At 47.8% G+C, this 19,071-nt stretch overlaps 1 protein-coding gene across 4 annotated transcripts in view; it reads right to left on the bottom strand.

Annotated features, from left to right (window-relative positions):
• Window positions 1–632: 632 nt before the first annotated feature.
• Zbtb16 (zinc finger and BTB domain containing 16) overlaps window positions 633–19,071 on the bottom strand; it is a 178,851-nt gene continuing 160,412 nt past the window's right edge. For all 4 annotated transcript variants that reach the window (XM_020180105.2, XM_020180111.2, XM_020180106.2 and 1 more), the window contains exons 5-7: window positions 13,312–13,482; window positions 8,252–8,419; window positions 633–6,338 (exon numbers count right to left, since the gene is read on the bottom strand). In XM_020180105.2, the coding sequence (XP_020035694.1) occupies window positions 6,109–6,338; window positions 8,252–8,419; window positions 13,312–13,482 (569 nt within the window). In that variant the 3' untranslated portion in view covers window positions 633–6,108. The remainder of the gene's footprint in view (window positions 6,339–8,251; window positions 8,420–13,311; window positions 13,483–19,071) is intronic.

The following is a 19,071-nucleotide window of genomic DNA, read 5'->3' on the forward strand; positions in this document are numbered from 1 at the left end:
TGGTTTTGGTTATACTGGGGAGTTGAACATAGGGCCTAGCACTTGCTAGGCAGGTGCTCTATCTACCACTTAAGCCTCAGGCTTTTTTCACTTTGGTTATTTTTGAGATAGGGTCTTGCTTTATACCCAGGCTAGCCTAGGCAGTGATCCTCCTATTTATGCTTTCCATGTAGCTGGGATGACAGGTGCACATCACTACGCTTAGCTTTTTTTTTATTGAGGTGGGGTATTGTGAACTTTTTGCCCAGGCTGCCCTTGAACTGCTATCCTCTCAATCTGTTTCCTGAGTAGTTAGAATTACAGGCTTGAGCTACTGTGCCAGGCTTAACATTACTTCTTAACCTAAAAAGTATTAAATAAGTACGTTACTGGGCAGGCATGTGCCTTGTAAATGTGGCACGTGTTACATAAAAAGGCTGAATGTGTGGCCTCCTGAGTAGCAAGGAGGGCTGCTGGAGTGGCTCAAATGCTGCCTAGCAAGCACGAGGCCCTGAGTTCAAAAAGGCTGAATGTTTGAACACAGAGCTTTTGCTTCCTTCAAACCCAGACAGAAATTGCAGTTCCCCTACAATGATCCCCACCCAAGAGAAAGCAGAAAAGACAAAGCATTTAAAAAAAAAAAAAAGGGACACTTTTAGCCAGAGACAACTGAATTAACTTTATTCTCTTCTAACTGCAGATTCAAGGTATACAACTGAACATTGCTATTTTTCTTATGAGACTTATAAATAAAAATACAAAAAATGTTCACTACAAAAAAATCTACTGTTAGTAGGATGTAAAAAATATTCTCTTTGCTATAGAAGGCACAAACTTCACTTAGTGACACATGGAGAGAGAAAAAAACCTGCAGCAGTAAATTCTTTTTTTCTTTTTTCTTTTAAATCTTGTCAGAAACACTGAAATTACAAAGAAACGCATCAATCTACACGAAACGAAGGCAGATGCGGAAAGCTGCAACCAGGACTGCACAACTTCGAGTGGACTGCTTCGGGGGACAGAAAGAACTGGCACGCTTGACTGGGGATGGGCAAGAGGAAGGGGTGGGACTAAAAGGGGAAGGGACCAAGGAGAAGGGGAGAAAAAGAGAGAGAGGGTAAAGAAAGGTTGATAGAAAGAGGGGACAAAAAGGAGAGGGGACCAAGGAGAGGGGGAGAAGAGTGAGCAAAGGAAGAGGAGGGAAAAAGAGGGGGAGTTAGATGAGATAGATAGATAGATAAGATGGTAGATAGATGGTAGATAGATTAGATAGGTAGACAGATAGATAGATAGTGGATAGATAGATAGATGGGTGGTAGATAGGATGGATGGATAGATAGATAGACAGATGGTAGATAGATAGATGATGGATAGATAGATAGGAGAGAGAAGGGAGAGAGATTGAGAGTGATTTGTACAAAAAAGTAATCATTAAAGTTGAAGAAACAAAATTGGGCAACCTCCTAGAATTAGGCTAAGAGGAGGTGCTGAGGTAGACATTAACTAGAACATTGATGAATTAAAAACACTATTCTGTAATACAGAGCAATCGGACTGGCACTTGTGCTGTCACGACGTAAGACAAGCCACAAAAATACAATCAGAACAGAACAAAACATAATACCCAAACCAAAAGGCTTAGTTCTGCTTGGTCCAGCAGGGCCCCAGGGCCCTCAGTGCTATAACTTACACACATATATATATATTTATCTTTATATATAGGGCGGATGGCATGGTACACCACCACGGCTTCTTCACCTTACGAGGATCATGCATAACACTATGTGAACAAATACTATGATACACACCAGGAGCTGGGACCCTGTCTGCAAAGTGGGCCACCAAGGACTCTCGGGAGCTACAGGAGCTGCACTGCTGGCTGGCATTCCTTTCTCCCCACCTTTCCCCTGGCCTGACCTCCCTGGTTTGCCCTGCACCCATCTCTTGGCCATCTCTGCCTTTTTCTTGCACCCATCTGTCCTACTGCAGAGGGTTGGTCTGGCTATTTGTCCTCCCACTGACATTTCCAGGTAAGTGCAGCCACTCCAGCCAAGTCAGCAGAAGCTCCAGGAAGGAGGAGACAAGATGGGATGGGGCAGGGGGTGGTGACAGTAAGATAAGCTGAGGAAAAATAAATGAACAGAACCTCATCTCTTCTGCTTTTCTGTCTCACATATCCTGGTGCCTCCAGTTTCTACCTTAGTCTGGCTTGCCAGGGAATTGGCTAAAAGCCCCCTCAACCCACCTCTCCTCATGGACCAAGTCCAAAGCCCCCCACTCCCACCCCACCCCCTTGCTCGCCTCCCTCTAAGAAGGTAGCCCTCTGGCTCTTTCCTCCCAGGGCAGTTGTACCTACAGAGTTCAGAAAGGTACCATACACTTGTGAAAAACTGCAGCAGTTTTTTTTTCCTTTTTCCTCAACATGGAAAAACTATTCAGGCACAAAGATTAGTCAAGCCCGTGTCACATCCCTGGATTGTACTGAATCTCTAGGTCCCCCAGCCTCTGGACCCACCCTTGCACCCCAGATCTGCCTTCCTCCTATTTGTGGCCTCCTGCAAAGCAGCAATGACATTTACTATTTTATATCTCTCTTGGTATATATATCTCTCTATATATTTGTCTATCCTATATACACATAGGACTTTAATGCTTTGAATAAGCGAAGGAGTGACTAGGGAAGGGGCACATGAATGAGGGGGTCACTGTCACCAAAAGCAGCAGGGGACTCACTTAGAGAGCTGGACATGGGAAAAGGAGCATTAACCAACTTGGACTTTCCAGGCTGGAGAAGGTTCCGTGTGCTGGATAAGGCAGTAGCAAGTCAGGTTTCTGCAGGACAAGGGCTAAAGGCAGTGGGGCCAGATGGCAGAAAGAAGGGAGTGAATACACTGAGCTCACCTGGTGTGGGAGCCACCTCCACCCTACTGGTCTCTCCAAACTCCCAGCGCTCCACACCTAAGGAAAGTCTCTGGACAGCTTCTACTTGCCCAGTGGCCATGAGGCCTTAGCAACTTTAGAACTGTTTAGTCTTTGAGAGCAGGAAGTTGGGGAAGGGACAAATTGGAGTCCATTGGGGTGTTTGGGGTTCCAAGGGGATAGGGTAGAGCAACTACAAAAGTGTCCTTTCAGTCTGGCTATTCCTCCCACCTCTTAGGATCTGTAGAACCCTTACAGATGTGCGGGGCAGGCAGGTGCTGAATTCGTACCATCCAATGCTTGCAACACCAGATTAGACAACACGGCATGGTTTAACACACGAGCACATACAGAGCACACACACGCGCACACATACAAAGGGATACTTTGTTGTTGATGGTGAATTTTTTGTCTTTTTTTTTTTTTTCTTCCTATTCACATTACAAAAGGAAAGGGCAGGGTCCTGTAGAACTGATGAAGGAACTAACAATATTACAAAAATATTACACTTTGTAAAGATAAGCTCAGCCCTCCCAAGCTTTTATGAGTAAGGGACTGGGCTGAGTGGGAAGGGCAGGGGAGCAAGGGGCCAGCTAGGTCTATGGAATAGTTTGATATTTTTTCCCTTCCCCATCAATGTCGAATGACATCTTGCTGTTAAAAATATAGTTTTCTGGGATTTACAGATCCCATGAGGGCCAGTGAGTTCCCTTTCTTCCCAGATGGGGGGAGGAAGCCATAGTGCATAATGATTTCTTATAGACTGCTCCTCCCCCAAAAGATTTCACTCTTTTCACATTATAAACACAACTGATCAACATATTTCAAGTTTAACTTTTTTCCTTTCCGAAGCACTGTCATTATTATAGTTGCAAAATAGAGTTGTCCTTACATTATTATCCCTAATCCACAGTCTAGTGACAAGTACCCCCAATCCTCATCCCCCTAACACACAATTTTTAAGGCCTTCAGATTTGGTGGATGAGATTGAAGGGATGGGGCAGAAGGGATGGGACTGAGGGACGGGGGGTGGCCACAGCAGCACCCATCCCTCAGGCCTCCCCTGTATTCCTCGCAACCCTTCTCCCCAAAACTGCTTCCCGAAAACCACTGTTTAAAACCTAAGATCAAAACACAGCCACAGCTTTCTCAGAGAGAGAAAAGAAAGAATAAAACAAGCTCTCTCTCACACACACAAAGAAACTCTTACACATAAAGCATGAGATGAAACAGAGAGCCCATCCCAAAGCAAATGCGAATATTGCAAATGTGCTTTCCAAATAACAGGGTGGGGAGGCTGGGGAAAGAGGGGAGGCAGAGCAGCAGAGGGGAGGTAGGAGAGAACAAAAGAATAATTGGACGAACATAAGAGGTAGCTCTTAGAGAAACAACACCCCACCCAACACAACAAAACTGAGGCTGAGTCACCCCCCCACCCCCCCACACACCTACCATGAAAATATACCAATTTTGGCAATGACGGTATTACACACAGGGGACCACATCGGTGCAAGGATCTCAATGATAAAGACCCCCATCAAGCCTAAAAGGGCCCAGCAAATTCTAACAACAGTGGGATTTTTCTTCAGAGTTTTTCAGGCTGAACAGATGCTGGACACAGATGATTTGAGCCCTCAGGCAGAGTTGACAGTGACTCCTGAGTGCCCCGTGGGGACAGTAAGACCCCCAATCACCAGGCCCTCCACCCACCCACTTTCTCTGTCCTCCTGGCCCCTCCTATTCAGACCCTGAGCACTCATCTCCTTCTGTATACAGCTTTCAGCTTTGAGGCTGCTAGCCAGGGGCTAGGGAGGGCCGTGGCCAGCTGAAGTCTAAAGCCAACTATTAATTTACACAAGAACAGAAAAGAACACCCTCCCCATTCCTCCAACCCCCAACCAAAAAAGAGATACAGGGGTTAATAAAGCTCATGAGGTCACAAAAAAACTGAGGTAATTCAAGTACAATGTACTAACAGGGAACATAGAAAAGAAGCAAAACAGAACGCAAGGCCAAAGCGCTTTCAGCTCCTCCTCCCCCTTTTCCTCTTCTCTGTGGACTCAGGGCCCTTTGAGGAATTCTGTGCTACTCTCTGGACCCGAGTTTTCCCACTGAACTCACTGGGCCTGGGGTCCCCATGTTCTGTGCTTAAAAGGTCCCCCAGTAGGACAGCCACTTCCTCTCCTGGCCAGTCCCCCACCCTGGGCAGGGTGTCTGTTCCCTCCTGCAGGTATGGACCCTTCTGGAGGAGGTCATCCACTCCTTCCCTTGGACAATGGGCCCTTTCAATGGAACAATGGGATTCCTTCCCCTAGGGTCTGAAATGAGTTTGTAGGGCCATGCGTGTGTGTGGTTGGTTGATGGGATATAATATATTTAGTTCATATGCTTTTCCATTTTTGGAAGCAAAAGCAGCTCAGCAGGAATCTTGCTCGTGACTGGGGTGACCAGGGTGGGGAGTATGATTTATCATGTTCTGTGTTCTCAGAAAGCTAAGGGAAGGAAGGGACTCTGGAGTCAGATGCAGCTTTCCCCATGAGGAACCAGAAGAGGAAATACCACCCAGATCCAAGAGGAATGCGAACTCCCTGGGACCTGGAGGACAGCAGTCAAGCAGGGGCAAGGGAGGGAAAGAACCACAAGGTTTTCGGAAACCCTAAGCGGAACCCAATGTGGCAGGGCAGAGAAAGCAATGGATGAACCAAGTGGTGGGAAGAGAAAGAGTTCTTCCCCTCCCCAATTTTCCCCTAGCAAACCAGAGCTGCCATTTTAAGCATCAACCAGAGACCCCCATCATCTGCAGCCCTCTCTCTGATCCCCTCCCTCCATCTTCTGAGGAGGCAAGGAGAGGAGAGCAGGCAGAGACTGTGGCTTTGACTACAGTCCTCGTCTGCTTCCTAGCCTCCATTTCTGGACACAAAAGGAGGGTCTGGGTAGAGGGAGGAGAAAAATATGCCACCATGTGGGTGAACAAAACCACCTCCACCCACCCAAGAAAAATCAAGGAAGGTAGAGGTCCCCGGGAAGGGGCAGTGGCTTGGCATCCAGGTCACCTGGAGCCCCAGGGCCAAATAGCTATGAAGTTTCCTTTCCATTCTCTCTCTTTCTTTTTCTTTTCTTTTTTCCTTTTTTTTTTTTCTTTGCAAAGTTCTTCCCCATCTTCATTTCTTTTCTGGCTCCCATGCTGCTCCAATGCACGGGGGACCCCCTTCACACATAGCACAGGTAGAGGTAAGTCTTCTCTATCCTCCAGTCAGGTGGGATCTCCTCTGGCTTGTGACCCTTCATGTGCTTCTGCATGGATGAGAGGCTGGGGCAGTATTCCGTGCAGATGGTGCACTGGTAGGGCGAGGCGCCATTGTGTGTTCTCAGGTGCTTGATCATGGCCGAGTAGTCCCGGGAACGCTGGTGGCAAAGCTTGCACTCAAAGGGCTTTTCACCTGTGAAAGGGGTTAAGACAGGACAGGAGAGAGTAAGGACAGAGGCAGAAGACCACAGGGGCCACATGCTTCCCAGCGGGCCTGAGAGAATCTCAGTCCCTCTAGGACAGCACTCTCTAAACAGAGCTTCCTAAAACGATGGAGGCATCGTTCAATGTGGCAACCGCTGGTCATTGTGATGTGGCCAGTGCAACTGGAGCCCTACCCTTTTTGCTTTATTGTGACCAATGTAAATAGTACAAGTGGCAAGGGACTACAGGGCTGTTAGCACAGTGCAGACCCTTCTCTTGCTATTCTGAGCTCTCCCAAAGTGCAGGACTCATTCCTTCCAATTAAAGAAATGTGTGTCTTGAAAGGGGACAGTAAGGCCCTGAGAGTCCTTGGGAATGGTTCTTCATAGCCCAGTTCATCCAGGGGAGTAGGAGAGTGGATGGAGTTCTTTCATAGCTGGAAGGAACCCAGTCCTCCAAACACAAGAGGGATAGCTATCTTACGAAAGCTCTGGACCCTTCCTTCCCCTCTGAGGCTAGAATGGGGGAGGCAGAGAATCTAGGGGTGCAAAGTCACTCTAGCCTGCTACCTCGACTTCCCTCTACTATAATGCCCTGAGGCTGAGTAGAGGATGTAAGGGAACCTTGTTTCAATACAGTAATTAACTGGCCAGCCATCTCACTATCAATACTTCTCCGTGCAGAGACCCCAGCAAATAATGAAGTAATGAACAGCCAAAGTGATCTAACTATCGACCAGCTATTTACAATAGTCACTGCCAATGCTTTTAATGATCTGCCTGCCAGGTCACATCCCCAACAAGGGGCTAAGGAAACCCCAGGACTCTGGGAAACCCTCTGGGTCACTCAAGTTGTCAGCAATGAGCACCCATCCTCCCCTGTGGCTCCCAGCTGGAGACAGGGAAACAAAACTGGGAGCTCTGCCTCCCACTCCCTCTGGCCACCCCTCCCCACCACAGCACCATCCTCTCCCTGAAGCCAACAGGACCTGAGGTCAACTCTATTCCCTCCTCTGGAGAGAGCATTATCTCCCTTGGTGAGAGAAGCCTTCCTAGCTGGCGATTCTAATAGTTCTCATTCTAAGAGGAAATCTTGCCTTCAGAATCCTTCTGAATATCTACCTTCCCTCCAACTGGCAACGTGCTGGTGGTAAGTATTTAACAACCGACTAGCCAAAAATACGTAACTCTATTGCTATGCTCCCAACAGAGCTGATTTTAAACAACCAAGGTGATGTCATTGAACTTGAAATTCGGAAGAAATAGGCTTTCACAAGCAAGTAGAGGCTGGCTTCAGGACCCCACTGCCCCGAACTCAGGAACTTCTGGAAGTCTGGACCACATCCATCTGCCTGTCCTCAGACCTCAGGGAAAACAGCTGCTCACATTTCTTTTATATAAAAAAGAATGTGAAGGCACTTTGAAATGGAGAACGTCATACACACGGAGAGATTATTAAATACATCTGCTCCTCTAATCTCAGAACTGAACTTGATTTAACTTCACAATTTTCCCTCGTAACCTAATTCAACGCATTACTATTCTTCTCCAACTCCCAAGCAACATGAGACATCCCTAATCTTCACTTTCCACTAATCTGGTCAACTCAACTCTAATTCAGGAATCAAGAATCAACATCATTTTGCACAGCGTCCCTGAGCTATTTATTGGTGTGGCTGCCTTGGGGGCTGACCTGGGCTCATGGGACAGTGTGTTGTGATTGATCAGTGATGTCTGCCTTGGCCTTGAGATTTGGGTCATCAAATCAGGTCACCATACTAACCCTTCATAGAATATCTTCTCCCTGGTTCAGCCTTGGACCATCCTCTCTTGGGTTTCTCCGAGGAAATAAGTATCTGCTGCACACTCCCACCCAGGTCTCCCCTGCCCTGGCCCTGGGTACCTGTGTGCACCCTGTAGTGCGTCTCCAGCTGGTGCTTAAGGCTGAATTTCTTGCCACATCCATTGCACTCATAGGGCTTCTCCCCCGTGTGGATGCGCTTGTGGCTCTTGAGTGTGCTCTCATCCCGGAAGCAGCTGCCACAGAACTCACACTCGTATGGGTGGTCACCTAGGGAGACAAGGGGTTGGATCAGGCCCTGTCCCGTCTTCAGGGGACAGCAGGGCACATTTGGTATACCAGGAGTGTGAGGCTGTCACCTCCAAGGATGACTTCAGGATCCACAGCCTCTGCCAGTCTCCATATCATAAACAGCTAGCACATGCATTCACACGTCCATACTTCACTGCAGCCCTGTGGTCATCCACGGAGCAGCTGCTAATCCCATTTGGCTTAGCGACAGCGGTTCTCAGAAAGCAGTCTCCCGGGAGGGCAGGGCAGACCTGAGGGTTTTGAGACCTTGCCACCCTCCCCTTCTCATTCTGCCTCTTCTGGCTTTCTTCTGGGTCAGGGGCATGCACCACTTCAACCAGACTTTTGCACCCTCAAAAAAATCCCTCCAACTTGGAGAACTCATTGTCCCCCAAATACTTTCTGCTTGTTTCCTTTCTCCATTGTTTACACTCAGCTGTTCCCTCTGCTCGATTTCCTCATCTCTCCTCAGTGAACTCCTAGTCATCCTTCCAAGCCCAGTTCAAGCATCACCTTTATTTGGAAGCTATCCTTTAGTTCCCCAGGCTGAGTAAGTCACATTTTCTTCTCTGTCCCTAAAGAGAAAACAATATCCAACATTTTGGTCCTTTATTGGTACAATTCTTCAGGTACTTTCCCATAAAGTTGTCCATATTTGCTAAGTGCTTATTTCACATAGGTTATGTAATAATGATGGCAAACACCTGAAAGATATTCTTTCTTCAGAGGAGAAAAATGACTTCCTTAGAGATGGTTAAGCTTTGTCCCCAAGGTCACAAGCTAGTAAGTAGCTAAGCTGGGATGCAAGGTCTGGTCCAGTTCCAGAGCCTGGACACTTGGGTACTCATTAGATTGCTAAATGACACACTGTGTGTATTGTATTGACTGACATGGCCACAACGCCTCTATAATGAACACATCTCGAGAGTAAGAATTGAGCCTTATCCACCTTGTAGCCCTGCTACTCAGCCAGGAGTGACTCAAAACAGACTCCATGGAAATGCTGGGATGTCAAGCTTATCCTTCCTCAGTCTGGAATCTACCCCTTGGTTGTGTATGTTTTGGGGCACTCTACTCTTAAACTCCTGAGAGTGAGAGAGTGGGGTATAGGTTTAACCACCTTGCATTTTGTACCCAAGTAGGGGTCTGAAGGAAAGGTGAGGACTTCAGCTACTTATTTATTACAGGAGTGAAGGCGCAGACAATAAAGATAGATTGATCACCCCAGACTTTGTTCATGAATATTTAAATATCGCTGATTCGTCTTGTCACTGTAATTACAATTTCTCTGGGCTGCATCTCCAACAACCACAGTTTATGGTAAAGAATGGCCCACTGTATTTCACTTGTCCCTCTGCAGATGTGCGGGGCTGCCAACCGTGTAATGTCCTCTGCATTTCATACATTTTCTTCAGCTGCTGAAGGTTTAAGTCATCCACAATGACCTACGTTTTTTCATTATCCCCATGTCAAACTGTGCTCGTGCCTGGGCATAAATTGTCCTTCTCCTTATAGACTCGCATGCCTGTGCCTTCACTTCCTCTTTAAAATGATATTTTACTCTCTCTTCTCTCTCTCCCCTCCGCAGGCTTCTAACCAAAGCTCCCCCCTCCTGAACACAGGCCCCTGTACCCACATAAATTCTCATCTCTCCTGATGGCTCTGAAGGGTTTTTAAGGCTCTGTGGGGAGCGGATGCTGGGGTCCGTTCACTGGCTGACTCTCTCATGGGTGGAAGATTTGCAAAAAGCATTGAGGGCATAAAGGGGGGTGGCAGCACCTCCTTGGAGGAAGAACATGGCCATTTCTCCTTCCAGTTCATACCAATCCACAGGCCACAGCTCTGGCCAGTGAGTCCCTTGCATGCAGTTCAGGGTTGGACCGAATCCTGGAGTTCCCGCCTATCCTTCCCTTGCCAGGGCTAAAGGGAGTACTTATTCCCCAGCCCCATCAAACCCAAGGAAAGCCTGGCCCATGCCAACCCTGGCACTAATTGTCTAAGTGAGGGTCAGTGTCTGTGTGTGTGTCGGGGGGAGGGGGGGGGCGGTGTCTGCACGCCACCTACTCTGTGTCTCTCTGTGTCTGCACACGTGGCCCCGTCTGGTCTGACATTCAATTCCCCCTCCTTGCAGGATCGGCAACGATTACGACTTTAATCAAAGATTCAGTATCCTCATTAAGATATAAATAAATAAATAAAGCAAGGGCCACATGAGACTTCAGCCAGAGCCAGTAATTAAAACATACATCGGCAGCCACCCTGCCCGGGGGAGGCGGAGAGGGGAGATGACTGTCTGTGTGTGACTTTCACCTCCAGAGGGGGCCCTAAGAGTTTAACAAACAACAGAGGGGCTTGTTTGATCAGATTTTTATGAATTTAATTATGAAGCGGATCACATGTAAAATGAGTTTAAATAGGAACTCTCTTGAGTCCGCCTAGGGAAAGAACTAAAAAGAACTTTGAAATTAAAAAAAAAGACAAGTCATCAAGACACACACCCACCCACCCACATTTTGTAGCCTGATGAGCACACAGCCAGCAACTCTAGCCCCGAGAGCTAACTGTGTCAGCATGGCCATAGTGTACACAAAACTGGCGGCAGGACTCAAAATCCAATTTGTGGTATGTTGATTAACTCTGTAGACTCGTTAATGAGCTTGACATTAAGTGCAGGACAAACGAGACTAATTAGAGCCCCTCTGGCCTGCCCAGTGCACCTGTGACCCCCCTCCTTCCCCAGTTTGTCATTACCTGGTGGCTTGCCTGGCTCCGGCAAGCCCAGTGTCACTGCCTTCCCCACCCTAGCTCCAGCCCCTCCGGTACCTCCTTCAGCACAGCTGAGGGCTTATTATATGATGAGCCGTGTGAATCAGGGATCCATCAATGCCAAGAGCACGGCTGGACAAACCTACCAAACACAGCTGCCGACACTAAACACCCGGCCCCAGTGGCAAATGGGCCAAGAACCACAGAATATTAATGAGGCGTTGTGTGGGGGGTGTGAAGAGCCTGTACAGGCCTGCTGTGGAAATCGGTGGGTATTTGTGCTTGTACATAGGCTGTACACACGTTCTGTGTTTCCTAGAATAAGCAAGAGCGTCTCCCAAACTCTGTCCTTTTCCACACACCTAAGCCATGTTTATCATGGGGCAAAGCAGTACTGACATTTGGATGTCCGAGCTCTTAGAAAGGGGCATGGGCAAAGCAAGGTGTGTGCTGAGTGGACTTAGTAGGGCTGGAATCATTCAAGTCACATGAACCAGTGGCATACTCAGAAGTGGCTGAAAGGTGACTGGCCATCTTTCATAAGGCTGAACAGGGGACCCATTGAGGGAGACATTGGTAGGAAGGTACACACAGCTGCAGACAGATCTTATGCAATCACTGTAGAGAAAGTCCTCCTCTGTATCCCTTCCTCCTTGGCCCTTCCTTGCTGGACCCTATCCTCTGGGACCCTCTCACTTCTCTTCCAGCAATCCTAGGTAGTTCTAAGCACCTGGTGATCAGTTCGCATCTGCTGAAGCAAACTCAAGATGCTCCTCTGAAAAGAACAGCATCCAGAAGCAAGAGCCCAGGCAGGCTGTTTGGTGAGGATGCCCACTGCTGGCAGAATAGGCCAGTCCATGGGAGTAGAGTCTTTTTCTCACTCAGCAGATCGTGTCACCCATGTAAGGCCTCATACTCAATCCTTGAGCTGTGACAAGACTATGAAGAATGAAAAGGGTCTTTTCATCTCTCTGTAAAGCACACAGAATTTTTGTACCCTCTGCAATAGGAATGAGTATACACTCAACTGCATGCCCAGACAGAGACCTGACCACAGCCCTCCTTTCTCAAACCAGGACAGATGGCACACAGAGACATACACAGACTCAAAAAGGACATTGTTTTACTCAGGTACAGTCAGAGAAGACCCCATCCTATTTTAGGAAAAAGAAGGAATTTAGGTCATCTGTTCCCCTACTAGGGAAAGACCAAGGGCTGCTACAGACAAGCAATGTCTCATGACCCTCATTCCAAGTGTCCTATCCCCCAAATCTAGAAAGTGTTGGCAGGATGGGTCAGTACCTGGGCACCTGGCCCAGCCCCTTTGACTTACACTCTGCCTCTCACCCCATCATGTGGAACTGGCAGGGCAGGGATGTCCCACAGCTTATTGTTTAAATACCCTCCTGTGTTCCCCAACAACACCACAGCCAAAGTAGAGGCCTATGGTGAAAGTAGGATGATTTTTGGGGGGTTTTTTGATGGTACTAGGGTTTGAACTCTGGGCATCTAGCAAGCAATCTCCTACTTGAGCCACTTCCCTTAACCCTTTTTGCTTAATTTTGCTTTTCAATAGAGTCACTTTTGCCTAAGGCTCTCTTGGCCCCATGATCCTCTTACTTATTTCTGAGTAGCTAGGATTATAGGACAACTTTCCTTAATGTGCCCTCAAGAGCCCGAAGCTCACTTGGTATTATATGTGGGTGGAGTGGGGGCAGCGAGAGTTGTGGGGCTGTGGAGAGGAGTTGGAAACACAACAGGTCAGTTGTTCTCAGAATGCACTTTGTTCTCCCTGCATCAGAATCCCTTGGGAATTCTTATTACTGATGCTGAATTTTGAATTCCATCTTGGACCACTGAATCAGAGTTTCTAAGCATGGAACTCAAGAATCTGCCCTCTTAGTGAACATCCTTTATGGTGAGCATGAAAAGAGAGAGAACTGATGGGAGAACTACCAATGACAGGAAGCTCCTATGTGTCCAATCCTGCAATAGAGAAAGGCAAAAGGTGCCTCAGTCTGGCACCTCCACTCTGTGTCTTTGGAGGTAAGTCTAGATGTGGGCTCCCAGAAGCCCTGACCCACCTGTCACCTGGACTGGCCTACCTGTGTGTGAGCGCAGGTGGCGTTTGAGGGCCGTGTGGCTGGGGAAGGTACGGTTGCACTCGCTGCAGATGTAGCTGCGCACGCCTGCGTGGACCTCCATGTGCTGCTGGAGTGCGCTCTGTGCCTGGAAGCGCTTCCCACACAGCAGACAGAAGACAGCCATGTCTGTGCCTATGGGGGATAACAGCAATGAGAACAAAGTCAGAAGGCTGGAAATACAAGGCCAGGTCTTTATCACAGTAGGAGCCAGCACGAGACCAGCACCCCCAAACCCCACGCTCAAGGGCAAATCCAGAGGCAGTGCAGATCACGCAATGTTGATTGAGCAACCCGTTTTGTGGCTCCAGAGGACAAAATCCACAGATGTCCTACTGGGGTGTGACCTAAAGACTAGTGGGGAAAAACAAACATTAATCATATACATGGTTACAGCAAGTGTGTTGGGCATAATGGAGGAGAAGGCAGGGGACAAGGGCAAGAATCAGCAGGACTTTATGGTACCTAGGGCAACTGTGGGGGCAGGCAGGGGAGGCTCTGTGAGAGCCAGTAATGAAGATCATAGGGGCCAGCCATTGTTCTAATGTGACTAATGTAAAATCACAACTCCAAAAGGCAGGCTCTACTATCCTCACCCTTCAGATGGAGAAACTGAGGGAGAGGCTGAGTAACTTATCCAAAGTTCCATGGAGTTCATAAGCTATAGCTATGATGGAAGCCTGGATTTGAATCCTTTCCTGAGGCTAACTATAGGCTCTATTCTTTTAACCACTTTTCCATTGGTTAAAGCATTAATTTAAAAGTCCCTTTGTTCAACAAGTAGTATTGTGTTATCTTCCCCCACATCAGAAGATGCTCTTCCATGTAGGAAGTGCCACTCTTTTTGGCACTGGCTGTATGATAATGGAAGGAACTGTGTGGGGCAGAGGATAAGACAGAGGGACGATGCAGCTAGGGAAGCAGGGACAGGTTTAGAAGGAGGCTAGAGAGGAAGGTGGGGAGACAGGTCACGTGGGGTCTTGAAAACCATGTAGCTAGTGAGTGACATGAGATTTTCATTTAGTTCTGTCATCCCCTGTGCTGATTTCATAGCACAGGTACTACACAGTACCCCCGAGAGACAGGCTGTCATTTTCCTTTTGTCAGCAACCCCTTCCTAATGCTGCTCTGGAGCCAGTCGTTCGGTCAAATGTCTAACCGAACAGTATCTGAGCCCTAACCGGTAGCTCATTGCCCGCCATGTTGGATTCTGTTTCCCCATGTTACATGAGCTCTCCCTGTAAGCCGATCTGCCCATCTCTCTGCCGGCATCTGGTTGACATCTATGCTCAGCACCATCTCCTGTGTGAGGGACACAAGCAGTAAAGGTGGTCAGGCCTAGCGCCTGTCAACTCAGCCCAAAGTGGATGGACAGCCAAAGCTTTGGCTGCTGGAAGATGTGTGTTGCTCAGTGTGGAATCAGGGAGCTTTTAGTGGCAGGTGGAGATGACATGAAGAATTTTGTTGCTGGGGATGACATGAAGAATTTTGTTGCTTTCCTGGCCCAACAATGGAGAAAACAAATGGGAGGTCTGGTTCCTGTCACTTTGGTCCCATTCATGACTGGGTTTGGGATGGACTAGTGGGAAGGCAGGGACTGCCTCTCAGAGCCCTCTACTCTCTTCCCCTTCACACCTGAGGCGGGTTAGGGGGCTTCTTTTGCAGACACTGAAGTCTAGGCACCTGCAGCTGTGCTCCATCCTACCAGCAGTCAGGAGGGCAGAACAGGGGGTATGAATACAAGCAGGCAATTTTGCTCCTGGCCCTCCAAGAACAGAAGGGAAGGGACCTAACATAGGCATTGTGCTTGGTGCTGATGAATGTGTTGTCATCTCATTTAAAACTTGCATCTCCACACGGCAGGGATTCTAATCCCCCTTTTCTGCAAATGGGAAAACGGAGATCAAATAACTTGCCTACAGTCACACAGTGAGAAAGAGGTAAAGTTCGGGTCTAGAAAAACCTTGGCCTGTTTGATTTTATAAACCATGGGTCTGGGCCCAATTTTATCTTCGGGATGAACACTTGTCTGTCTGAGCTTACTCCAAAGGGGTTAATAATAGCAGTAAGAAGTAAGCACCAATACATCCAGGACTCACTCCAGCATTGGCTGGAGAACACTGGGCTAGGAAGAGCCAGTCACAAGGTACAGCTCTCTGAAAAGTATCAAGAGTGCTCAGCTCCACTTGATGGAGAGGATTTGCCAGAGTGAACGCAGTGCCAAGGGCTGGCAGTGAGTCTCTCGATCCCAGTCCAGTCTGGCCAACATGCACAGGAGTGGTGTCTGTGTGCAACATCTTCTGCAACCCAGCAGCCTCTGCTGCTTCAACCTAAAGTTTCCCAGCACCAGTGCCTCTCTGCCCTTCGCCCCACCTCACAGTAAGCCCTGATTAGGCCAGGTGTGCAAACAGCTGCCTTAAATCAGTAAGAGGGAGCAGGCTTCCAGGGCAAGCCAAGCCCTTTTTGAGGCAAGGCTTCTCTTATGATGCTTCTATTGAGATCCTTTGCATGGAGATCCAGGGTACATGGATGGTACCCCCAATGGGACAGTCCAGGTCTACAAAGCCAACCCAGAGATGATCCATGGCCTGGTACCACCCAACAGTGCAGACTGAGACTCCTGCAGCAGGAGTATCACTAGATCTCAGAGTGGCCTGAAACCACCTCATGTCCATTATTCTGGCTCACTGAGCCATTTACCAAGTGTCAGCACCATGCTAGGTGACCATCATGAAGCTGAAATTGGGCAGAGAATTTTGGTCCCACACCAGGAGAGACACTGGTAAGTCAACACCATCCAGATGACAGATAAGACAACCCCAAGAAGGCTTCAGAGGAGATTTTGAAGAGAAATTCAATCTGAGAAGACAAGTATAGGAAGGCAGGGCACTCATGCCAGGCTAAAGAAACACTGCAAGCAGATTTCAGAGCAGGTGGCAGAGACGGCAGGCCCTGGGGGTAGAGAAAAGTCAGGGAAACTGGTGGTCAGATGATGGAGGACCACATATGCCAGCTAGGTCAGCTCAGATGTCATTCTATAGGGGCCATGAAAGACCTGGGGCTTGCTATGGTTTGGATGCTTGTATCCCCCTCAAAATGCATGTGTTGAAATCCTAACCCTCAAGGTGATGTTATTAGGAAATGGAGACTTTGGGAGGTGTTAGCTCATGAGGATGGAGACCTCATTAATGGGATTAGTGCCCTTATAAAGAGAACACCAGAGCACTAGCTATCATTTTTTTACCATAGGAGGACATCACCAGAAGTCAGCAGTCTGGACTATGGTCATACCACCATGAATGAGCCCAATCTGGTCAGTTCCTTCTGCAGCTAGGAAGTGGGCCCTCACCAGAACCCTGTCATACATACCCTGATCTCAGACTGCCCAGCCCCTAGGTCTGTGAGGAACAAAGCTCTGTTATAAATTACCTGGTCTATGATAATGTGTTACAGTAACTCAAACTGACAGGTACGAGCGTGCTATGGCATGTCTGGGGGCAGTGTGTCTGTGCACAGTGCACAACCCAGAAGCAAATGCAGTGGAGAGTGGTTTGAAGCAGCCAGAGCTGATGGCTCTTGTGCCACCACTGGAGGAGGGCAGGGACCAGACAAGGGCAGGAATTTTGAGGACAGGAGGAGAGGTCCTGCATACTAGGACCTAGGCCAGGGCTCTAGTAGGGAAGAGTGGTACCCAAGAAGCCCCAGCCAGTCAGCTGCCGACAGATTAAGATTATGTGGTCACTAGCTGGAAAAGAAATGCTATAATGTCACTCCAGCTTTCTCTTACCCCTTCTTGAGACACCAAACAAGGCACAAAGACTCTCCCTCACTATTTATTCACCAATCAAGGCTCAGAGGGGACTAGAAGGGGGCTTGGAGACTCTATATCTACTCCCCCCATTCTTCTGCTTGGAAACAAATAGTCATGATGGTGGGAAAGGATTTTTTTTAAAAAGGAAAAACAGGGAAGGGTGGGGGAGGAGTGGATGAGACACAAGAAAAGCTATTGGTGCATGCAACTTAAAAATCTAGAGACTAGATTTGAGTTATTAAACAATTTGCTGTCGTTTCTGCCTAGCTGCTTGTTTGCATGTATGATGAGTCAGGGCTGATTCTATTACACTGGGAGATTAAGCAAATAAATGCTAGCTTTTGGAAATACATTAAAATGTGGGGCTATGGAAATAAAATTATCTAGAAAATTGTATTAGCAATTCATTAGCTGTGGTGAGATGTGCAGCGGGGCAAGGGGCCGCAGTGTTAAAGCACTCTCCTCCTTCAACGCCCAAGTTCTGTCCACTTTGGAGACATCAGGGCTGATTCCCGTGGAGAGGGGGAGGACTCTTGACTGGATGAAGATGGCCTTCAGAAATCACATGACCAGCAAGACACAGGGAGCGCCTGTAATCCCAGGAGGAGCAAGTTTCAAAGCCAGCCTGGTCAAAAAGTTAGAGACATCCCATTTCAACCAACAAGCCAGGCATGGTGGTCCATGTCTGTGATCCCAGCTCCTGGGGAGGCATAGGCAGGAAGATCTTGGTCTAAGGCTAGCCCCTGGCAAAAACTTGAGATGCTGTTCAAAAAATAACTAAAGCAAAAAGGGCTGGTGTGTGTGTGTGTGTGTGTGTGTGTGTGTGTGTGTGTGTGTGTGTGTGTATGTGTGTGTGTGTGTGTCTCAAGTGGTAGAGCACTGACTTAGCAAGACAAAGCCCTGAGTTCAAATCCCAGTACTGCAAAAAAAAAAAAAAAAGACAGGGAGGAGAAGGAAGCAGAGGTCTAGGCCCTGGCACTTTATTTGCTTTGTAACCTTGAGCAAGGCCATTTAACTTTCATGGATTAAAGTGTGTCCCTCATCCATATTGCTTATGGAGTTGAGAACATCTAATGAGACACCCATGTGGAAAAACTTCATAACTGTAAGGTGATTGCAGGGCTAATGCCAGCCCAAATGATGACTTTCTCGTTAGAAAATCATGTCTTTTCCTCTAGGTATTTGCAGTTCCTCATTTTTGGCCCATAAAGAAAGGGCTGGATTTTAATCTCTTTTTCTCCCTCAGCTGGACACCTTTGTGCAGTGAACACCCGAGATCATGAGTCATGGCAGCCCTGCACAAAATCCAAGCCTAAGTTGTTTTATTGACTCTAGTTGCTTCTTCCAGGAAGCTAGCCCTAGCAAAGGTATATTGGATGAGTTACACTACTTCAGACTTTAGGCCAAGAACATGATCTTCCTCTGAGTTCTCCCTGTTATAACACATAAAACCCTTTATTACATTTATTTTTTTGACATTCAGAGATTATAAGCCTCCTACGAGAAGGTATGCTTCCAAAGCAGGAACTAGTCTAGTCATCTTTATATCCCTCAGCCTGTAGCATGGGGCCCAATGCAGACAGGAACTCAAAACTGCAAGTTGAATGGAAGAATAAATAAGGGGAAGGTGTGGGACAATCACAAAGGGTGGAAAGAAGCATGGGTACAGTCATGGTACAGAGACAGACAGCTTGGGCTGGGAGAGCTCAGAAGAAAATCCACAGTTAAGGCCACTATTGCTATCCTCCCACTAGACTCTCCTTGGAGATCAGTAAGGCCAAGTGATAAACACAGGCAGTTGATTTCACTGGTGTCTTTCATGTCTGTCTGGTGGCCCAAAGAGGACTCACACCATGTCTGAGCTTTGTTGCTCAGAAGCAAAGACCCAGACCATAAGAGGGCCAATTTCACCA

Source organism: Castor canadensis, chromosome 2 (genome assembly GCF_047511655.1).
Source record: "Castor canadensis chromosome 2, mCasCan1.hap1v2, whole genome shotgun sequence".
Classification (NCBI taxonomy): domain Eukaryota; kingdom Metazoa; phylum Chordata; class Mammalia; order Rodentia; family Castoridae; genus Castor; species Castor canadensis.